At 34.7% G+C, this 18254-nt stretch overlaps 1 protein-coding gene across 3 annotated transcripts in view; it reads right to left on the bottom strand.

Annotated features, from left to right (window-relative positions):
- LOC127266711 (N-terminal acetyltransferase B complex auxiliary subunit NAA25-like) overlaps positions 1–16020 on the bottom strand; it is a 60672-nt gene extending 44652 nt beyond the window's left edge. The window contains exons 1-3 of one of the 3 annotated variants that reach the window (XM_051297067.1): positions 15886–16020; positions 3434–3527; positions 3195–3313 (exon numbers count right to left, since the gene is read on the bottom strand). In XM_051297067.1, coding sequence (XP_051153024.1) covers positions 3195–3313; positions 3434–3527; positions 15886–15960 — 288 coding nt within the window. In that variant the 5' untranslated portion in view covers positions 15961–16020. Of the gene's footprint in view, positions 1–3194; positions 3314–3433; positions 3528–15885 lie in introns of those variants that run through there. The other 2 variants (XM_051297068.1, XM_051297069.1) reach the window with 2 other exon arrangements.
- Between the last annotated feature and the right edge of the window lie 2234 nt (positions 16021–18254).

The following is an 18254-nucleotide window of genomic DNA, read 5'->3' as shown; positions in this document are numbered from 1 at the left end:
AATTTTCTGGTTTAAGGGGTGATAATGTTTTGGTTCTTTTGTTTTGAAGATTCTTGATTTTCTTTATAAAAGTTCTTTTTTATTATCAATATTTGTCTAATTCTTATAATAACGTTTGTGATTGTTAGATTGATTGAATATTTTGGTACCGATATTTAAATTAGTCTGATAATCTAAAGTCAATTCAGGTAGGATATCCGTAATTGTATTCGCACTTGAATAGGTGATAACCGGGTTGAATAGTTCCTTCCGGGGGTTAGACAATCAAATCTAATTGCTCCTCCTAGGTAGTAATTGTTTTGAATTGGGTTTTTCTAGATTACAATGCGGTTAGGCAATATTCTTATGGGCACACCTAGGTTTATTTGCTTAATTAGGGGTAGTTAACGGTCGTACCTTAATCACCTACACTGTAAGGAAAAATTGGTTGTCAAAGCTTGTTGATAACTATAACTAATTTATTGATACTTTAATAAGAATTAATTTTATTGAATCAATGATAAAACACAAGTGTCATAATTGCATCATCCCTTGAGCCAGGCATCCCCTTGATAGTCAGTTTCCTTTAATTTAATTGCTATGTTATTTTATTTTCATTAGATAATAAAAGAAAAATCCCCATTTATTTACTGCATAAGAATACGAAAAAGTGAATCACACAATCCCTGTGGAGACGATCCCTTCCCCTATATTACATTAAATTGTGATCACAGAGTAGGTGAAATATTTAATTGACCGCGCGACAGGTCAGCCATTATGACAATTGGATGTGAAGAATGCTTTTCCCCATGGCGACCTGGTCGAGGAAGTCTATATAGAGCAACCTCCAAGGTTTGTTGCTCAAGGGGAGTCGGGAAAAATGTGTCGTTTGTGAAAGTCACTATATGGCCTAAACAGAGTCCACGTGCATGATTTGGCAAGTTTAGCCACGCGAATTGAGAAATTTGGGATGATAAAGTGCAGATCAGAACGTTATGTGTTTTATCGTCATACCAATTCTAGCATTACTCTTCTCACAGTGTATATGGATGACATTATTATCATGGGTGGCGATACAAGTGGCGTCTTAGCTTTGAAAGAGTTTATCCACTCACAATTTCAAATTAAAGATCTTGGTGGGCTACGATATTTTCTAGGAATATAAGTATTCTAGAAAAAAGTGGTATATTCCTCTCTCAACGGAGATATATGACTGGAACAGGAAAGATTGGAGCTAAACCATCAAGCACATCTATGACATAAAATCAAATATTTACAAAGAAAGAAAAAACCTTGAGGAGCCTGAAAGATATTGGCGATTAGTAGGTAAATTGAATTATCTCACCATAACCCAACCAAATATAGCTTACCCAGTTAGTGTGGTAAGTTAGTTCATGAATGCTCCTACAATCCAACATTAGAAAGATTTTGTCGAAGAGTACTCCAACACAGAGGTTTTTGTACAAGAACTATGGGTATGACCACATTGAATGTTTTTCTAATGCTGATTGGGCAGACTTATAAGTTAGTCGCAGGTCAACCTCTGGGTACTATGTATTTATGGGTGGCAACTTGATTTCGTGGAAAAGTAAGAAACATAATGCGGTATCAAGATTCTAAAATTTGGAAGAAATAATATTTTTTCTTATATCTATTATGAGGTTACTAAACCTCTATATATACATGAGTCTACAGTCTATTTTAGGACAGCAAATTCTAAGGAAAACAAATCCTTGTAATTATGAGATTGATCCTAAATACATAAACCTAATAATGGAAACACACTGTTACAGAAATACAGCACAACAAATATAAAACTTTCTAAAATACACAAATACAATCACAATTTTGACAAAAATTAAGTGCAGAATCAGAGTATCGAGTGATGAGGCATTCAATGTTTCTTAAATCTGCAAAAGGAATTTGGGAGGCAGTAGAACAAACTTATTCTAAGGCCAAGGATGCTGGTCAAATTTATGATGTAAAGGTGAAAACCGTGGCTGCCAAACAGGGAAATAGATCAATTACAGAATATGCCAATCAACTCAAGTCCTTATGCACTCCATCGCTCGATACTCTGATTCTGAACTTGATCCTTGTAAAAATTGTGATTGTAGTTGTGTATTTTAGAAAGTTTTATATTTGTTGTGCTGTATTTCTATAACAGCGTATGTTTCCATTACTAGGTTTATGTATTTAGGATCAATCCCATAATCATAGGGATTTGTTTTCCTTAGAATTAGCTCACCTAAAATAGACTGTAGACTCATGTATATAGAGAGGTTTAGTAACCTCATAATTGATATAAGAAAGAATATTATTCTAAGTTTAGTAAATCCGTGGAGCCTAGAATGGGTTCTTTACTTTATTTCCTTACTTAGATGTGTCTTTAGTTTTTAAGTATTGTGGAGTGTTTTCATAACAGTTCAAATCTTAGTATATTCACTTTTTCTTATAATGTGAGAAACCACAACCGCTACTCGTCGAGTGCGCTCTGGCTAAACCCCTGGGCGAACCTAATACCCTGCAAACTAGGCTTGACAAGGCAAGTTCCACTAGGTGAACCATGTGTGGCAGGTGGACCTGGAGGCATTGGAGGTTTGAACCTATGACCTTAGGGTCACAAGTTTACCTACACCACCTACACCACCAGGCCATCCCGTAAGGGACTTAGTATATTCACTTATGCTAACATATAGAGTGTGTCATGAAAACGAGTAAAGTTCACGTGGAAACAAAGTAGTGAGTCTGAAGAGTTGACTTCTCCTCTATTATAATGGAGTTGTGGATTGAGTAATAATGAATACTTAAAAGAAATTTTATGTACAACATTTATACAATGATTTATGTAGGAGGCGTTATAGCATTCACGATTAGAGGAAAATAATGAAGGTATGTTTCTATTCAATTATGAAAATTAGCAAAGCATGGTGACAAATATTGTATGGTGATCAATCAATATTTTATTTTACTATCTAATTCATGACCATTAGTCAAAAGGCCCAATTCCAATCATAACTTCACCGAACTTTTTGTTGAAATGTTTTTTCATTTACAAGCTATAAAATTACTTTCAAAATCCAAATATTACTCAACTGCAATATATAATCATCTTGACACAATTTTGGGATATAGAAAAAGAAAATAACTATAATAAATATCGGTGTCAAGAAGGAAGGATTAAACAGGTAATAGTAGAGGAGACTATAAAATACCTGCAGTTGTAGTTTATCTACTTCACTCGTCATAAGTGAGCCTAATTGTCCATTAAGAATCTCCAATGCATCTCCAAATTTTTGTTGCTCTTCCAACAGTTTCAGGTAAACCTTAAGAGCTGCACTAAACAATATCAGTTACAGAAACTAAAATAGTTCCCCAAAATATGTTGTTAAAATGGATTTAGATAGAATGAACCTACAAACTAGTGGCAGTAGCAGTAGTTGCAGTACAATACCTTCTAGCTCATGCAAACCATAAGAAGAAATATGTTTTTTAAGTAGCCCTTCTGCCATGCGGAAAAGGTTCTCCTCACCATTGCCACATGAAATCTTAGATCAAATTCCAAATAATTCATGTAAGATATAGCAACATAATCCAAGCATCATAGTGAACGAACATTTAATGGATTTGTTGTTTTTCATCATTTTCACAGTAACTAGCCAAATTAAAGGGTAAGCAAGATTTTATTTTTAGTTGCAAAATCTAAGTTTATTTTTCTATAATCGTAATTCGTAACATAATGACTTCTAAAACTATCTAATTTTGTGGAGCAATTGTAAGTTATCAATGTTTCAAATCAAAATTTTTACATTTTATAGGTTATGCTTTGTTATTTTGGAACCCATATAGTTTTCCTTTTCAGTTGGACTGAAGCATTACAATCAAAGAAACTTAATAGAGGAGGAAACCTACGCTGAGAACTAGTATTTAATTAGTTTTACTTCCTTTTTTCATAGCTAATTAATATTCTGCAATTTAGCTAACTATTGGTTCAGCAATAATATTCAAGTGAATGTTGTTGTTATTGGAAACTACATGCTATCAGAGCTACTCGTTCCCTTTGTTTTACCCTATTTTTTGTCTTCGATCCTTTTCAATATGGCCTCTTCCTCCAACTCCACATCCACCAATCATCCTACTTTCTCTTCTCCTACTTTGGATACTTCACATTTCCCAATCCAAATTATTGTACATCGGTTGAATTGAAGAAATTTCCTTGACGGGTCTCAATCTATCAAATTAGCTATCGACCATCATGGAATGATAGAATATTTGACCAATGTTGTCATGGCGAGGTTCTGGGCACGGCGCTATTAGGCCGCCATATCGCTTAGGCGACACAACGCCCATCAAAGCGACAATATGCTAGTTCAATTTTTATTTGTTTTGTTCTGTTTACCTTCGTAAATCAACATAGAAAGGGAGAAATCACCATTTAATATTGATTGGATAGCATATTTTCTTATATAAGAATAAAATGGTATAGTTTATTTGTCGGTATTTTGGAGGATTAAAAGCATGACTCTTGTTTTCCAAATGGTTGTCTTTGCATTAATTCACACATAGATTGCTTTGCGCTAAGTGAAAACAAACTATTTCAATGGTGACCCTCCATGGATTCACTCACCTATATAAGCCGACGGCGACGTGCCTATCATAAATTTTTAATATTTAATTATACAATATAAAATTATAACCTTAAATCACTAATTTTGATTAAATTTGAAGAATATCGCTGTTTTTTTATTATTTTCGTCAAAAGAAAAAGAATAATTTTACAATAGACAAAACCCTAATATATTAAAACTATACAAAATACCTAAACTGCCCTCATACTATTATAAATACAAAAATACCCCTATACGTAATATATCTAAAACTCCCCCTCAAACTGAAGAATACAAATCGTATGATCCAAGTTTGTCACATAAAAATTTAATTCGAGGGCCTCTCAGAGATTTGGTAAGAATGTCTGCAAGTTGCTCATTCGAAGCAACATGGTGAGTGGCGATGCATCCAGATAATACCTTCCCCCGAATAAAATGACAATCAATCTCTATAGATTTAGTCCTCACATGAAACACCGGATTAGACGCAATATGCAAGGCAGCTTGATTGTCACAAAAGAGTTTCATTTATGAAACTTCCACTATCTTGAGCTCATGAAAAAGCTATTTTACCTAAATAAGTTCACGTCGGTAATGCCATGGCTCGATATTCTGCCTCTGCACTTGAGCGAGCAACAACATTCTGTTTCTTACTTTTCCATGAGATAAGGTTACCTCCCAAAATATGCAATATCCCGAAGTAGAACATCTATCAACTGGGGTTCCTACCCAATCAGCATCTGAGTAGTCAATTACTTAAGTGTGACCTTGATTGGTGTACAATAATCCTCTACCAGGAGACCCTTTGATGTACTTCAAAATTCGAATGGCAGCGTCTAAGTGACTATCGCACGAAGACTGAAGAAATTGACTCACAACACTTACAGCAAAAGAGATATCAGGTCGAGTAAGTGTGAGATAGTTAAGCTTACCAACCATTCTATGATATCTTTCTGCGTCAGCTAATGGCTCCCCCGGTCCTGGGAGAAGTTTCAAATTTGGATCCACGGGAGAGTACTAGCTTGCAGACAGACAAACCAGTTTCTTAAAAAATATATAATGCGTACTTCCGTTATGAAAGAACAATACCATCACGTGATTGAGCAATCTCAATACCAAGAAAGTACTTCAATGGTTCCATATCCTTAGTTTGAAAATGCTTAAATAGATGTTGCTTTAACTGAGTGGCCTTTTCTTGTATCATTTCCGGTGATAACAATATCATCAACGTACACAAAAAGGTATAAACACTTACCACTTGATGTGTGCTTATAAAAGACAGAATGGTCTAATGCGTTTCGGATCATGCCAAACTCCTGTATAACACTGCTAAATCGACCAAACCAAGCACGCGGAGATTGTTTCAATCCGTAAAGCAAATGACGTAGTTTGCAAACAAAAACAGACTCCCCCTGAGCAACAAATCCAAGTGGTTGCTCTATATAAATTTTCTCCTAAAGTTCGCCATGTAGAAATGCATTATTAATATCAAGCTGATGAAGAGGCCAGGAATGCATAGCAGCCAAAGCAATAAAAAGATGGATCGAAGACATTTTGGCAACAGGTGAGAAGGTTTCAGTATAATCCTCACCAAAGACCTGTGTGAAGCCCTTAGCCACCAAATGGGCCTTGAGACGAGCAACTTGACCATCTGAATCAACCTTAACTGCATAAACCCAACAACAAGCCACGAGAGACTTACCTAAAGGCAAAGGTACCAAGTCCCAAGTACCATTAGCATGCAAAGCAACCATTTCATCTACCATTGTCTGTCGCCAACCTGGGTGAGAAAGAGCTTCATGAAAGGATTTAGGAAGGGAGATGGAAGATAAGTTTGACACAAAGGTATAATATGTGGGAGACAAACGATGAAAACTAAGAAAATTGTAAATGGGATGAGGATTACAAGAAGAACGAGTACCTCGTTGTAACGGTGCAGGATCCGGCAGGATAGGAGCCATAAGAGAAGAAGACAATGGCAAGTCTTGAGAGCCAGAACACTCGATAGACGCTGGAGAAAGATAAGCGGTAGAACTATCAGAAGGGGGCACTTGCGGGCGAGGACGATGACTATAAACTTGAAGAGGTGACGCGAAAGAAGAGGAAAAGAGAAAGGAATAGGTAACACGTGGCTGACAGATGGGATCAAAGATGACGGAGAGAAATAATTTGTGGACTCAAAAAAGGTAACATCAACTGAAAAGTAATACCTACGAGTATCAAGAGAGAAACACTTATAACCCTTTTGAACCCTAGAATAGCCAAGGAAAACACACTTCAACGCACGTGGAGCTAACTTATCCCGACCCAAGAAGTGATCATGCACAAATGCAGTACACCCAAAGACACAAAGGGGTAAATGATGTAAAGGATCGTGAGGGAACAATATCTGGTGGGGAATTTTATTCTGGAGAACCGAAGACGGCATGCGGTTGATAAGATAGCAAGCAATATGAACAACATCAGCCCAAAACCGGAATGAAACATGATGATGCACCAGCAAAGTACGAGCAGTCTCAATTAGGTGGCGATTTTTTGCGTACAGCCAACCCATTTTGCTGAGTATAGGCACAAGAGGATTGATGTAAAATACCATGAGATAACATAAACTCAGTCATAGGAGTAGAGATGTATTCAGTAGCATTATCCGTCCGAAGTATTATAAGGGAGACACCAAACTGATTTTGAATTTCAGCATAAAATGTTTCAAAGACAGAAAATAGTTCGGAACGAGCTTTCATCAAATAAAGCCAAGTACATCTTGAGAAATCATAAAGAAAGGTAACAAAGTACTAAAACCCAAATACATAAGTATTTCGGCACAGACCCCATATATAAAGTGGACTAAAGCAAAAGGCATATCAACTCTATTATTAACCTGCCGGGGAAACAAAACGCGAGTTTGTTTTCCTAGCTAACACGACTCACAGAACAATAACGATAAATTAGAAAGACTTGGAACAAGCCAACGCAACTTAGAGAGACTCGGATGACCCAGCCGTTGGTGTAGAAGTTGAGGAGAACTGGCAGTGGAACATGCAATTGGGAGTGAAGGTGGTGGAGGGTGGTCAAGGTGGTACAGTCCGTGGAGCTCAAGTCCTTTGCCAATCGTCCTTCCAGTTCTGCGGTCCTTAATAGAGAATGAATTAGAGTTAAATGTTATTGAGCAGTTCAAAGTTTTGGTTAATTGACTAACAGAAACAAGATTATATGGACAATGAGGAACAAAAAAACGGAGGATAAGGGAACACATGGCAATAGTTGAGCATCACCGACAACCTTAACAGAAACTCGTGACCCATCAGCTAAAGTAACATCAGGTAATGGGGTAGACTTATGAAATTCGAAAAACAATTTTGGATTACCATATAGGTGATAAAAGCGCCAGAATCAAGGACCCATGGTCCAAGAGAGGTACCAGTGTAAGCGACAGAGGCAACGGGTGAATGAGATGACTGCTTTGAAGCTTGGTATGCAAGATACTCCTCATAGTTTGAACCAGTCAAAGTGACAGAAGTACCCGATAACTGAGGAGTTTCAACCTGCGCAACAACAGCCCAAGGTGGCTGGCCATGCAATTTAAAACATTTATCACGAGTATGGCCTTACCTGTTGCAATAAGTGCAGCGTGGACGAGAGGTCCCATGAGGACTAAGATGAACTCGCATATGCAAAGAGGGTGAAACTAGTAGAGCAGACTTGTCTTCAGAATCAATAATCGGATGTGCCACAGAAGAGACACGTAATAAATGAAAATAAACATCATCAAGATTCGGAACTGTTGAGCTGGAAAGAAGTTGATCACGAACCGGACTCAAATCTGGACCGAGACCAACTAGTGCACACACCATATAGAATGTATCATGCTGAGCAAGCTCATCCGTAGCCGTTTTCCCTAGGGGTAAAACTGAATTGAGTTCAGCTTTGATAGATGAAAGTTTACCGAGATACTCTAGAATTGTCAATCCGGGTTGATGAAGATTGACCAAATTAGATACCACACTGTAGAGGCGATGAATATCATTGGTATATAAAGTCTTCGCATGTCTCCAGAGATCATAACAGTTTGAAAAATTGGTAAAAATTGGATGAAGGCTTGGATCAATAGATTGCCAAAGCAAACTGTATAATAAAGCATCAGCCTTAAGCCATGCAGCTTTCTCAGTTTCAGCAATCTGAGCGGACGGAATAACAAGGTGATTTGCCAAACCTTGACCCATACACCACATTTGGACAACTTTAGACTAAGCCATAGTTAGAACCCCCAACCAATCGTTCTGTAGCAATAGCCGGGGTAGAAAGAACACCCGTAAAAGAAGTAGAAGCAGCATGGTTGGGCAGTATTTGAATTGAAGAGAAATCTAAGCCACAACTTAATAACAATCCAACGTAGGAGGAGAAATCAGAACAGCCTTGACAGACAGCCAGACCGAAGGAAAGAATAGAGGATAGCGCAGCGGTCGGCACGGCGGCGGGCGGCATGGCGGGGTAGGGTGGATGACGGGATCACGGTAGCTCTGATACTATAAAGAATATCACTATTTTTTTTATTATTTTCGTCAAAAGAAAAAGAATGATTTTACAATAAACAAAACCCTAATATATTAAAACTATACAAAATACCTAAACTGCCCTCATACTATTATATATACAAAAATACCCCTATACATAATAAATCCAACAAAATTAAATATTAAACATCACCATAAAAGTACTAAAGTACCAAGATGTCATTACTAATGTTTCAAAACAGCCAAAAGACATTTAGAAAAATGAAAAATGAAAAATATATATATAACATTGGTCATTACGTATATCATCTTCTTTATTTTCTTCATCCTCATTTACCAAACGTGGGTTAGAAAGACCACGACGACGATCATACACAATGGGGGATATGAGGATTAACCAATGCCTCTACTGCGAAGGTTCATGGTTACTTGAAGCACGTATAGATTAATCTACATGATACTATTGAAGATCACCGTTTTCATGAACAAGCCTTGAGGATTATCAATCTATTTGTTATCCCGTTGAAATTCTTCAAGAATCAAGAGATTGGAATTGTTTCATTCTTCCCTTCGCTTTTGAAATCGATGTGCAATATTCCAATTTTACTGGACATACACCTAATTGTTTAGCCTTTTGTGCTCTAGTCTATTTCTCCTTTGGATGTGAATCTAAAAAAAAAAAGAAAAAAAAAAAAAAACTTTATATTAAAATTTAGAGATTATTTTTATAATATTCATATAAATAATGTCGAACTAATTTATTTACAAATTCAAATGTACTCCAATTGTATTCACAACCAATAAAGACTAAGGATGTGTTTGTTTGGGGGTTTAGATTTTGGTTTGAGATTTGAATAGTAAAAGTTTTGAATTTGAATAATTGTATGATGTGATATAAATAGGTATTGATGTGATATTTTGAATGTAAAATTATTTTTAGTATAATATAAAAAGTGAAAATAGGTGTTTGACTTGATGTTTTTGAGAAAATTTTTTTTTTATGAATAATAGAACTTTGATAAAATTTTATAAACGAACACACCCTAATAGAACATACTACAAGTGATTGAAGCTCTGCATTGTCACCACTATATGCATCCCACCAATAGACTAAAATAAAAATAAAATGTATTTAATATTTGAAATTGAATTTTATAGAAAATGAAAAATATATTTAAGTCTAAAAAACTTACGAGGACTCTTTTATGTTTGGTGCTTCATTGCCAATTTCCAGTTAAAGCTTCCTCGTACTTTATCATAATCATCTGCTTGTTGACTAAGTTTGTCCATCAATTCTTCATCTTTGACAATTGTTTAACAACATCATTAAATAGTTGTCGTTGCTTACGAGCAAATATAGGATTACTTATCTTTAATTCAAAATACTTTGAAGAATTAAGAACAATGCAACCCCATATACTTTCACTTCCATTTCATCACTCTATTGATCCTCAATTATTTCCATCAACTTGGTCAACAACCTAGACATGTTGTTGCTCCTAAAAAAATTAGTTATTTTTTTTCTTGGCCTGATTCATAGTTGAGGAAAGCTTCGGCATAAATGGGTTTTCATCGCCATCAACAATCCTAAAAACAATCAGAAGAGAAAGTGTTGTTCGTAAACAATCTTCCACTTGATCCCAAAGTTTTTATGAGAGGATGATTTCATCCTTTTTGGCCCTTGGATGTTTTCGACAATTTATTATCGCTCCAATCAGTGCTCTCAATAACTCTCACAATTCATTGTTTTGCTTGTTCAAGCTCTGCAAGGTGAGAAATATAATAGAAAAAACGAGTTTTCGCCGGCTTAACAAGATCTTTACCACCGGTTCTTTCCTTCATTGCACTAAGAAGTTTCCTATGTCGATAAATTGAAACGGAGAAATCCCAAACCCTTTGAATGTAAGGTTTAAATTTGCTCAATGTTCCAATGCCATCCAACATAAGACCCATGCAATGGACCCTTTGCCGTTTATAACTTGCCCTATCATCGGTCACAATGGCACAAAATGTTTCTTTGCCAATTTCTTTAAATTTCTTCTCAAGCAAATATGCCAAAGTTCTTGCATCATGTGACGCAATCTTGATACGTCAATAGACTTTAAGAAAAAAGTCCCTTCTAGACTATTGACAAGAAATTTATCAAATGGCATCCCTTTTTGTCTATCCACTCGTATGATACGAATGAACATCTATATTGTTTCCATGATTTAATGTCTTTCTTTCAACTTGTTTGTGCCCTCTACGGCATCCTTGAAAAATAGTTCCCACAACTCATGATAACTAAGAGGTTTATACAAGGATCATTTTGTTTGATGGCCTCAACCATAATCTCGTAACTTCTTGATTTAGAAGCATTGAATTGAATGTCATTTCATAGAAGAATTGGCAATGCGCATTTTCACTTCACTCACTTCTTTTCCTTTAGTAGATGTTTCAATGGTTTTTGAACACAACCTCCCATATGTCTCTCTTCAACACCCTCTCATATGTCTTTCTTCAACAACTTCAGTAATATATAATAAATAAGTGATATGCAAGCTAAAACTTTTGATGGTCATTTTCTTATTTTTTAACCACACACGCACCCGATGGAGATTTCCCCCAACCACAAGCACACACGCACCCACTTAGGGTTAAACCCAGGACCTAGCCCTCAAATGAGAGATGTTTCACCACTTGATCTACAAGGGTTTGACAGGTGAGACGGTCATTTAAGATCACCTAACAAGGTATCAAAGCCGGAAAGTCCCATGTTCGAGTCCCACTATCCTCATTCGTCGCCATCCACGTGCAAGATTCGTATAGTGGCGTATATTCCTCCCGTACTATATAAATAAATAAGTGATGTATATCCCTTTAAGTTTAAGCTTTTAGGTGAAACGGTCATTTACATCAATCTTACACACACCAACAAGCCCTTCCATTGAACTAAGACCGAAACCTCTCTCTAGTGAGTCATATGATCTAAATCTTCCAATTGCCATTAGAAAATCGAGCCACTCTTGTGTTAAGTATCCCATATCTAATTATGTTTTCGCTTCAAAACTCTCACCACAATATTCTACCATTACATAAATATCATTTTTATATAAATTCCTAACAATATCCAAGATGCTCTTTAAAGTTCAAAGTGGAGAAAAGTTGTTTCAGAAGAAATGAGTACTGTAAAAAAATATTCATTCATGGGAAGTTTAAGAGCTCCCAAAGGGAACTCCTACAGTTGGTTGGTTGGAATGAGTGCATGTCAACCCTCAGACATACATGAAATTGTTGGATAATCGGTTATTTACGCAACCGATTAATTAGTGAATAAAATGCGATGGGCCGGTGAACCAAATTGATTAGATTAATTTGAATGAAATAAATAAATATTTATTGTATATGGGACTTGGTTAATATTTTGATTATTTTGCATGTCTCGAGACAAACTAAATTGTGCAGCCCTAAGTTAAACTCGGGTATATGGCCTAAGTCGTAATATTATTTGGATAATACATATTCCGTTGGATAAATTTATTATAATCTCAAACGGAAGGTTTGAAATAAGAATAAATTACAATCTTTTCAACAGAAGGTTTAAAATTAGAATAAATTACGATCGTCATAAACAGAAAGTTTGTTATTAGAATCAATTACGATCCTCTGCCATTTGGGCAAAGTGAAGACGCCTATATAATGGGCCTCCCCGTTTCATTCTAAACACACCAATAATATTCTTTTCTTTCTTTTTTCTTCTCTCTTCTAACTTTCCGGACACCTTTCCAGTTCAATTTCTCTCTTGTTTTGTTCTTCAAAGCTCCGAAGATCTGAGGTGCTACTCTAATCGTAAATGAAAACTGTTTTATCTTTGGGTTAGAACGCCGGCCATCGGAGATAATACCGGGGCGTATTTAATTTTTAGAAAGAAAATTCATCCTCGACTCGATTTCACGGTAAATTTACTTCTTGCAATACCTATTTAGCTAACAATCGAAAATCAGATATTACTTTGCGAGAATGTCAACCCTTGTCGAAGTCGCCGGAATTGCCCCCGCTGGAGTAGTCACCAGAGCCGCGGCCGGAAGATTCTCCGGAGGCGCCGAGCTGCCGCCGCCGCTGCCGGAAGGCTCGCCAGAGTCGTCTCCGAAACAGTCGTCGGAGTTGACGCCGGAGTCGGAGGTGTTTCCGGAGCCACTGCCGGAGCCACCGCTGCCGGAGAAGTTGCCGGAGCCGCCACCGGATAAGTTTCCGGAGCTACCGCCGGAATTGCTACTCCCCTAATTGAGCCGATTCTTTTTATAGGTAGCCCTATGTTTTTTGGGTTTGCCCCAGGTGGATATGGGGGCTTTTCTAGATTTGTGGCCGTACCCGCTGCTAGCTTCGCGGCCCAAACTGTTGGTCCTGGGTTTGGCCCATGGATGATGCCCCATGTATTAGTTCCACAACCATTCACTGGAGTGGCCTTTAAGAGGTGGCAGGAAAAGATACTCTTTTACCTGACTGCGATTGGGTTTGCCATGTTCGTGCTGCATGATGGCCCAACTACCCCAAAGTCCGATGCGGATCAGCAGACGCATGCGAATTATGTATTTTGGGCACATGGAGACTATATGACAAGGAATATCATATTATGTAGCCTCTCTAACTCTCTTTATAATGTATATTGCAAAATAAAGAGTGCGAAAGGTTTGAGATACCCTTGAGAAAAAATATAAGTTCGAGAATTCCGGATCCAAAATATTTGTTGTGGCCCGGTTTATGGACTATAAAATGGTAGGTGGCAAGTCTTTCGTTGAACAAGTGGAAGAATTTCAACACATTGTCTACTCTGTTATCGACGAGTAGATGCCACTGCCGACAAAGTTCATCACGAGTGTGATGATCGAGAAATTGCCCCCGAGTTGGAGCAACTTCAAGCACGGGCTGAAGCGTGAGCTAAAGCAAATGAGGCTTGAAGATCTGATTGTCCGAATCCGGATAGAGGAGGACAACAGAAAGCAACACAGTGCTAAAGGCGGAGATATTGCTAAAGTCAGCTTGGTCGGAGATCTCTTCAAGAAACGTACATGCCCAACTTAAACGGATAAGGGCAAGGCCAAATAGTTCAAGTTTACACGTAACTGTTTTAATTTCTATCCACTTTGTCGCAACTGTAGACCAAATCGTAGACATCCTAACTAAGGGATGTCTAAACCATCATTTAACTTGCTAGTATGCAAGTTTGGCATGTTTGACATATATGCACCAACTTTGGGAGATTGTAAAAATAAGTGTTTATGTGGTCAAAATAATGCTGCTGTAAATTATGGGCTGTTAGTTAGTATTTAATTAGTTTTAATTCCTATTTTATAGCTAATTAAATTTTTGTAATTTAACTAATTAATACCTGTAATTTACCTAACTATTTACTGTAATTTTCCTATTTAAACCTACATAGTTCCACAATAATATTCAAGTGAGAATTGTTATTGTTATCGGAAACTACACCACCAATCTTGAAAAACCTATCAAAACAGAGCCTTATGGAATAAAACGAATAGATTGCTCATCGAATAAAATTGCCCCAACAAATTACAACCATATTGAAAGCTCGCTCTTCATTTCCCTCGAGAAGAAATCTTCCATCTCATTGGCATTCAATTGATATGCTTAAGATGGATGATACAAGGGAACCAACACTCACAACATAACCTTTTATTTGATGAGTTAACTATTCTGTCTACATAGGAGTGTCTTCTTATTCCTTTTCCTTCTCATTTTTTTTTTTTGTCTTCTTCACTTTGTTATACAACTGAAACTTTTTTGAGTACCAAAAACAAGAACCAAATCACAAAAAACACAGCGCATGATTTCAGAACTTAACTAAAACAGAAGTGCAAACCCATTCTGTCTTTCTGTATGTCTAGAGAATTAAGCAAGCATAACAATTCTACATGAAAACAGACCGATATTACTGTAATATAATATCGGATTTTCATGAATTCTAGCTCCTACTTACAGCAATGAAAATGGTCACCGTTTTCTTCTTTGGTGTCAAGTGATCAAGTCACTTCCATTTCATTTTAAGATGTCCGTCTGTTCCAAACTACTGTTACAAGTAACTAATGACATGGTACCAACGACCAATAAACATAATTTAGAACATTAGTACATGTCCAAAGCTAGGTACAAATGCTAATCAGAAAACTGAACAATAAATCAAACAGGATCTGTAATCTTCGTAGACAGAGAATATGACTTATACAAATAACCTTGATCACTTCTGCGGAAGTTTTGCCAGATCTTTTCACCTATGAACTATTTTGATGATAGGAGCGTTAGATTTCAGTCTTCCTACTTAACTGAGATCTATTTAAAAAGGAAACTTGTAGAGTAACTATGTCTAACCAGGTTGGAGGGATGTTGTTGATGTTCAAAGAACAGACTAAATCAGTATCAATAATTTAAGAATGCCCATGCCCAAACATAGTCAGGCATTGCCGCATTGGTAGTTTCTCTTGTCTACGGAAGATCCAAAATGACTTCAAAAGAATGGACGACCATTAGTGTATCCCCTTTATATATTTTACTTTTTTTGTGGGTAAACAATTCATCTTTTATGCATTGGAATGTGCTAACAGATACGATGACCCAAATCATCCAAATGGGTGCAGAACTCGTGCTACTGAAGACGATTCTTAAACAATTATCAATGGCGGGAAGCAATGCAGAACATCCATATCGCATACGATAAAATAGGAAAAGAATTGTGCGGGTATTAGGCAGGGGGTTAGGAAAAAACAAAATATGGACCTCCCAAGACATACCTGCAAATACACAGCGCAAACGGCCCAGAGCAAGAATCTTTCTTCACCAGTAAGCTTGTACATTTTAAGAGCCATCTGGACAACAGAAATGGAAACTTAACTACGCAGGCAAGATAACAATTGCAACCACAAGACTATCGGTTTATGTTGTGATGTTTTTTTTTTCGTTACTGTTGAGTGATGTTTGATTGTTGCATAAAACTTTCGGTAAACCAAGGATTAATGGAAAAATAAGACACAATTTCCATAGATTGTACCAAAATTTCCATAGATTGTACCAAAAAAAATATAAATAGATATATTCTCTCCGTCCCAATAGAGTTGTTTTATTTTTTCATTTTCGTTTGTCCCTTGCTTTGTTTCCTTACTTTTCCAAACTAACATGATTATTACTCTAGCATACTTTTTAAAATCATTTAAAAAATAAAGTATTTTAGTTTTTTATATTCTACTTTATATTTACTTTCAATTAAATATTATTATTCTTTAATTATCGTGTCCACTCCCACTAAAACATCTTTTTTTTGGGACAAAGAGAGTATAATACTTTTGTAAAAATTATACTCTCTCAGTCCTATTTACCATCCCACATAAAATGATCATTAAAATATAATTATACATTTTAATTATATTTTAAATTTTATAATTTTTTACTTTAATTAAACTATTTAATCATTTTAATTTTAATTTATAATTATTTTTATTATATCATAACTGTTTTTACTAATACACTTTATAATTACTTAAAAATTACATAATACCTAAAACTTGATGTCCTAGTTAAAATGGATAAATTAACTAAGACGGAGAGTATCAATATTATTTTAATAAAAAATAAATAAAAATAAAAATAAAATCTTCAAATACAAGTGAGATAAGGAAAAGAAACACGCCCTTTTAATTCAATACTCCCTTCCTCTGTTACACCTTCTTTTTTTTTTTTCTTTATTTATTTATTTATTGAAATATTATCTCACATTTATATCCCTTAAACTTACTATATGACTTTTTCATCTTACAAAAATTCAATCATAATATAATACTACTATTTTTTTTTTATACAATATAAAATTCCTTTAAAATAATGCAAGGTGTGTTCGTTTCAAAATTTCAACCAATTTTTATTTTTCATTAAAAATTTTTTCTTAAAAATATAAAATTAAATATCTATTTTTTTTATTATACTAAAAATTAATTTTACATTTAGAATATCTAATCAACACATATTTATATCACATCATATAACAATTCAAATTCAAATTTTTTTCTATTCAAATCTCAATTAAAAATCCAAACCCCCAAACAAACACACATTTCATTAAGGGGTTTAAAATGAGTTTGTTCAATTTTTATTTTTTTTAAAATATATTTTTTATGTTAAGTAGGAAAATTTTTATCGGTAATATAAAAAATAATATTTTGAATTATTATTATTTTTTTTATGAATTGATAAAATATATTATATATATTTTCAATGTGTGTATATTATATTTTTTAATAATAATTATAGAAAATAGTATTTGAATAAATCCAATTTATATCTAAATTCTAATTAATCTCCCCCTCCCCTCAAAATCTTATCATTTTTCTATTTAGTGTTTCCAATCTTATCATTTTTATAGTAATTTATATTCCAAATAAATACAAAAATACACATATTTTATCATAACATAATTATTTTTACCAAAATTATCTTTATATATATCATTTGTGTTACATTTCAATTAAAAAAAAAAAAGAAAAAATTATCTTTACATACATTATTTATACTACATTTTAATAAAATACTAATACACCTAAATTCACTTGCCAAAAATAAATAAAAAATTATTAATGAACGGAAAAAATGTTATTTTATTTTAAAATAATAAAAATAAAAAGTCAACATAGTAATGTAGTATCAATCAAACATGGCCCCAACAATAAAGTATTTTATCTAAAAGGTTAAGTAAAAAATATGCACATTAATTTACATATGCTCCATTTCATGTTAATTCAAGTTGAATGGTTAAAGTTTTTTATTCAAGTTAAATGGTTAAAAGTTTTTTTAGACCAATACATAGTCGAATTCTATAGAACTCAACCATCCCTCTACTTTCTCTCCCAATTGGTTGTTGTTAATGAGCCATTTTATCAATATATTATTATTTCACAATTCGTCAAAAATATATTTTTTCAAAAAAATTAATATATTATACATATTTATTATTTTATATTATTTACACAATTCTCTATACTTCAAATTAAAATATATATATATATATATCTTCAAATAATTTTACTAAACAAACATATTCATTCAAAATATATATTTTATTATTTGTCTATTCAAACACAAATATATAGTTTCTTAAATAAATTTGACTATA

Source organism: Andrographis paniculata, unplaced genomic scaffold (genome assembly GCF_009805555.1).
Source record: "Andrographis paniculata isolate CXL003 unplaced genomic scaffold, ASM980555v1 Contig77END, whole genome shotgun sequence".
In the NCBI taxonomy this organism is placed as follows: Eukaryota; Viridiplantae; Streptophyta; class Magnoliopsida; order Lamiales; family Acanthaceae; genus Andrographis; species Andrographis paniculata.
Note: the sequence above shows the minus strand (reverse complement) of the source record. Positions and strands in the feature narration are given on the sequence as shown.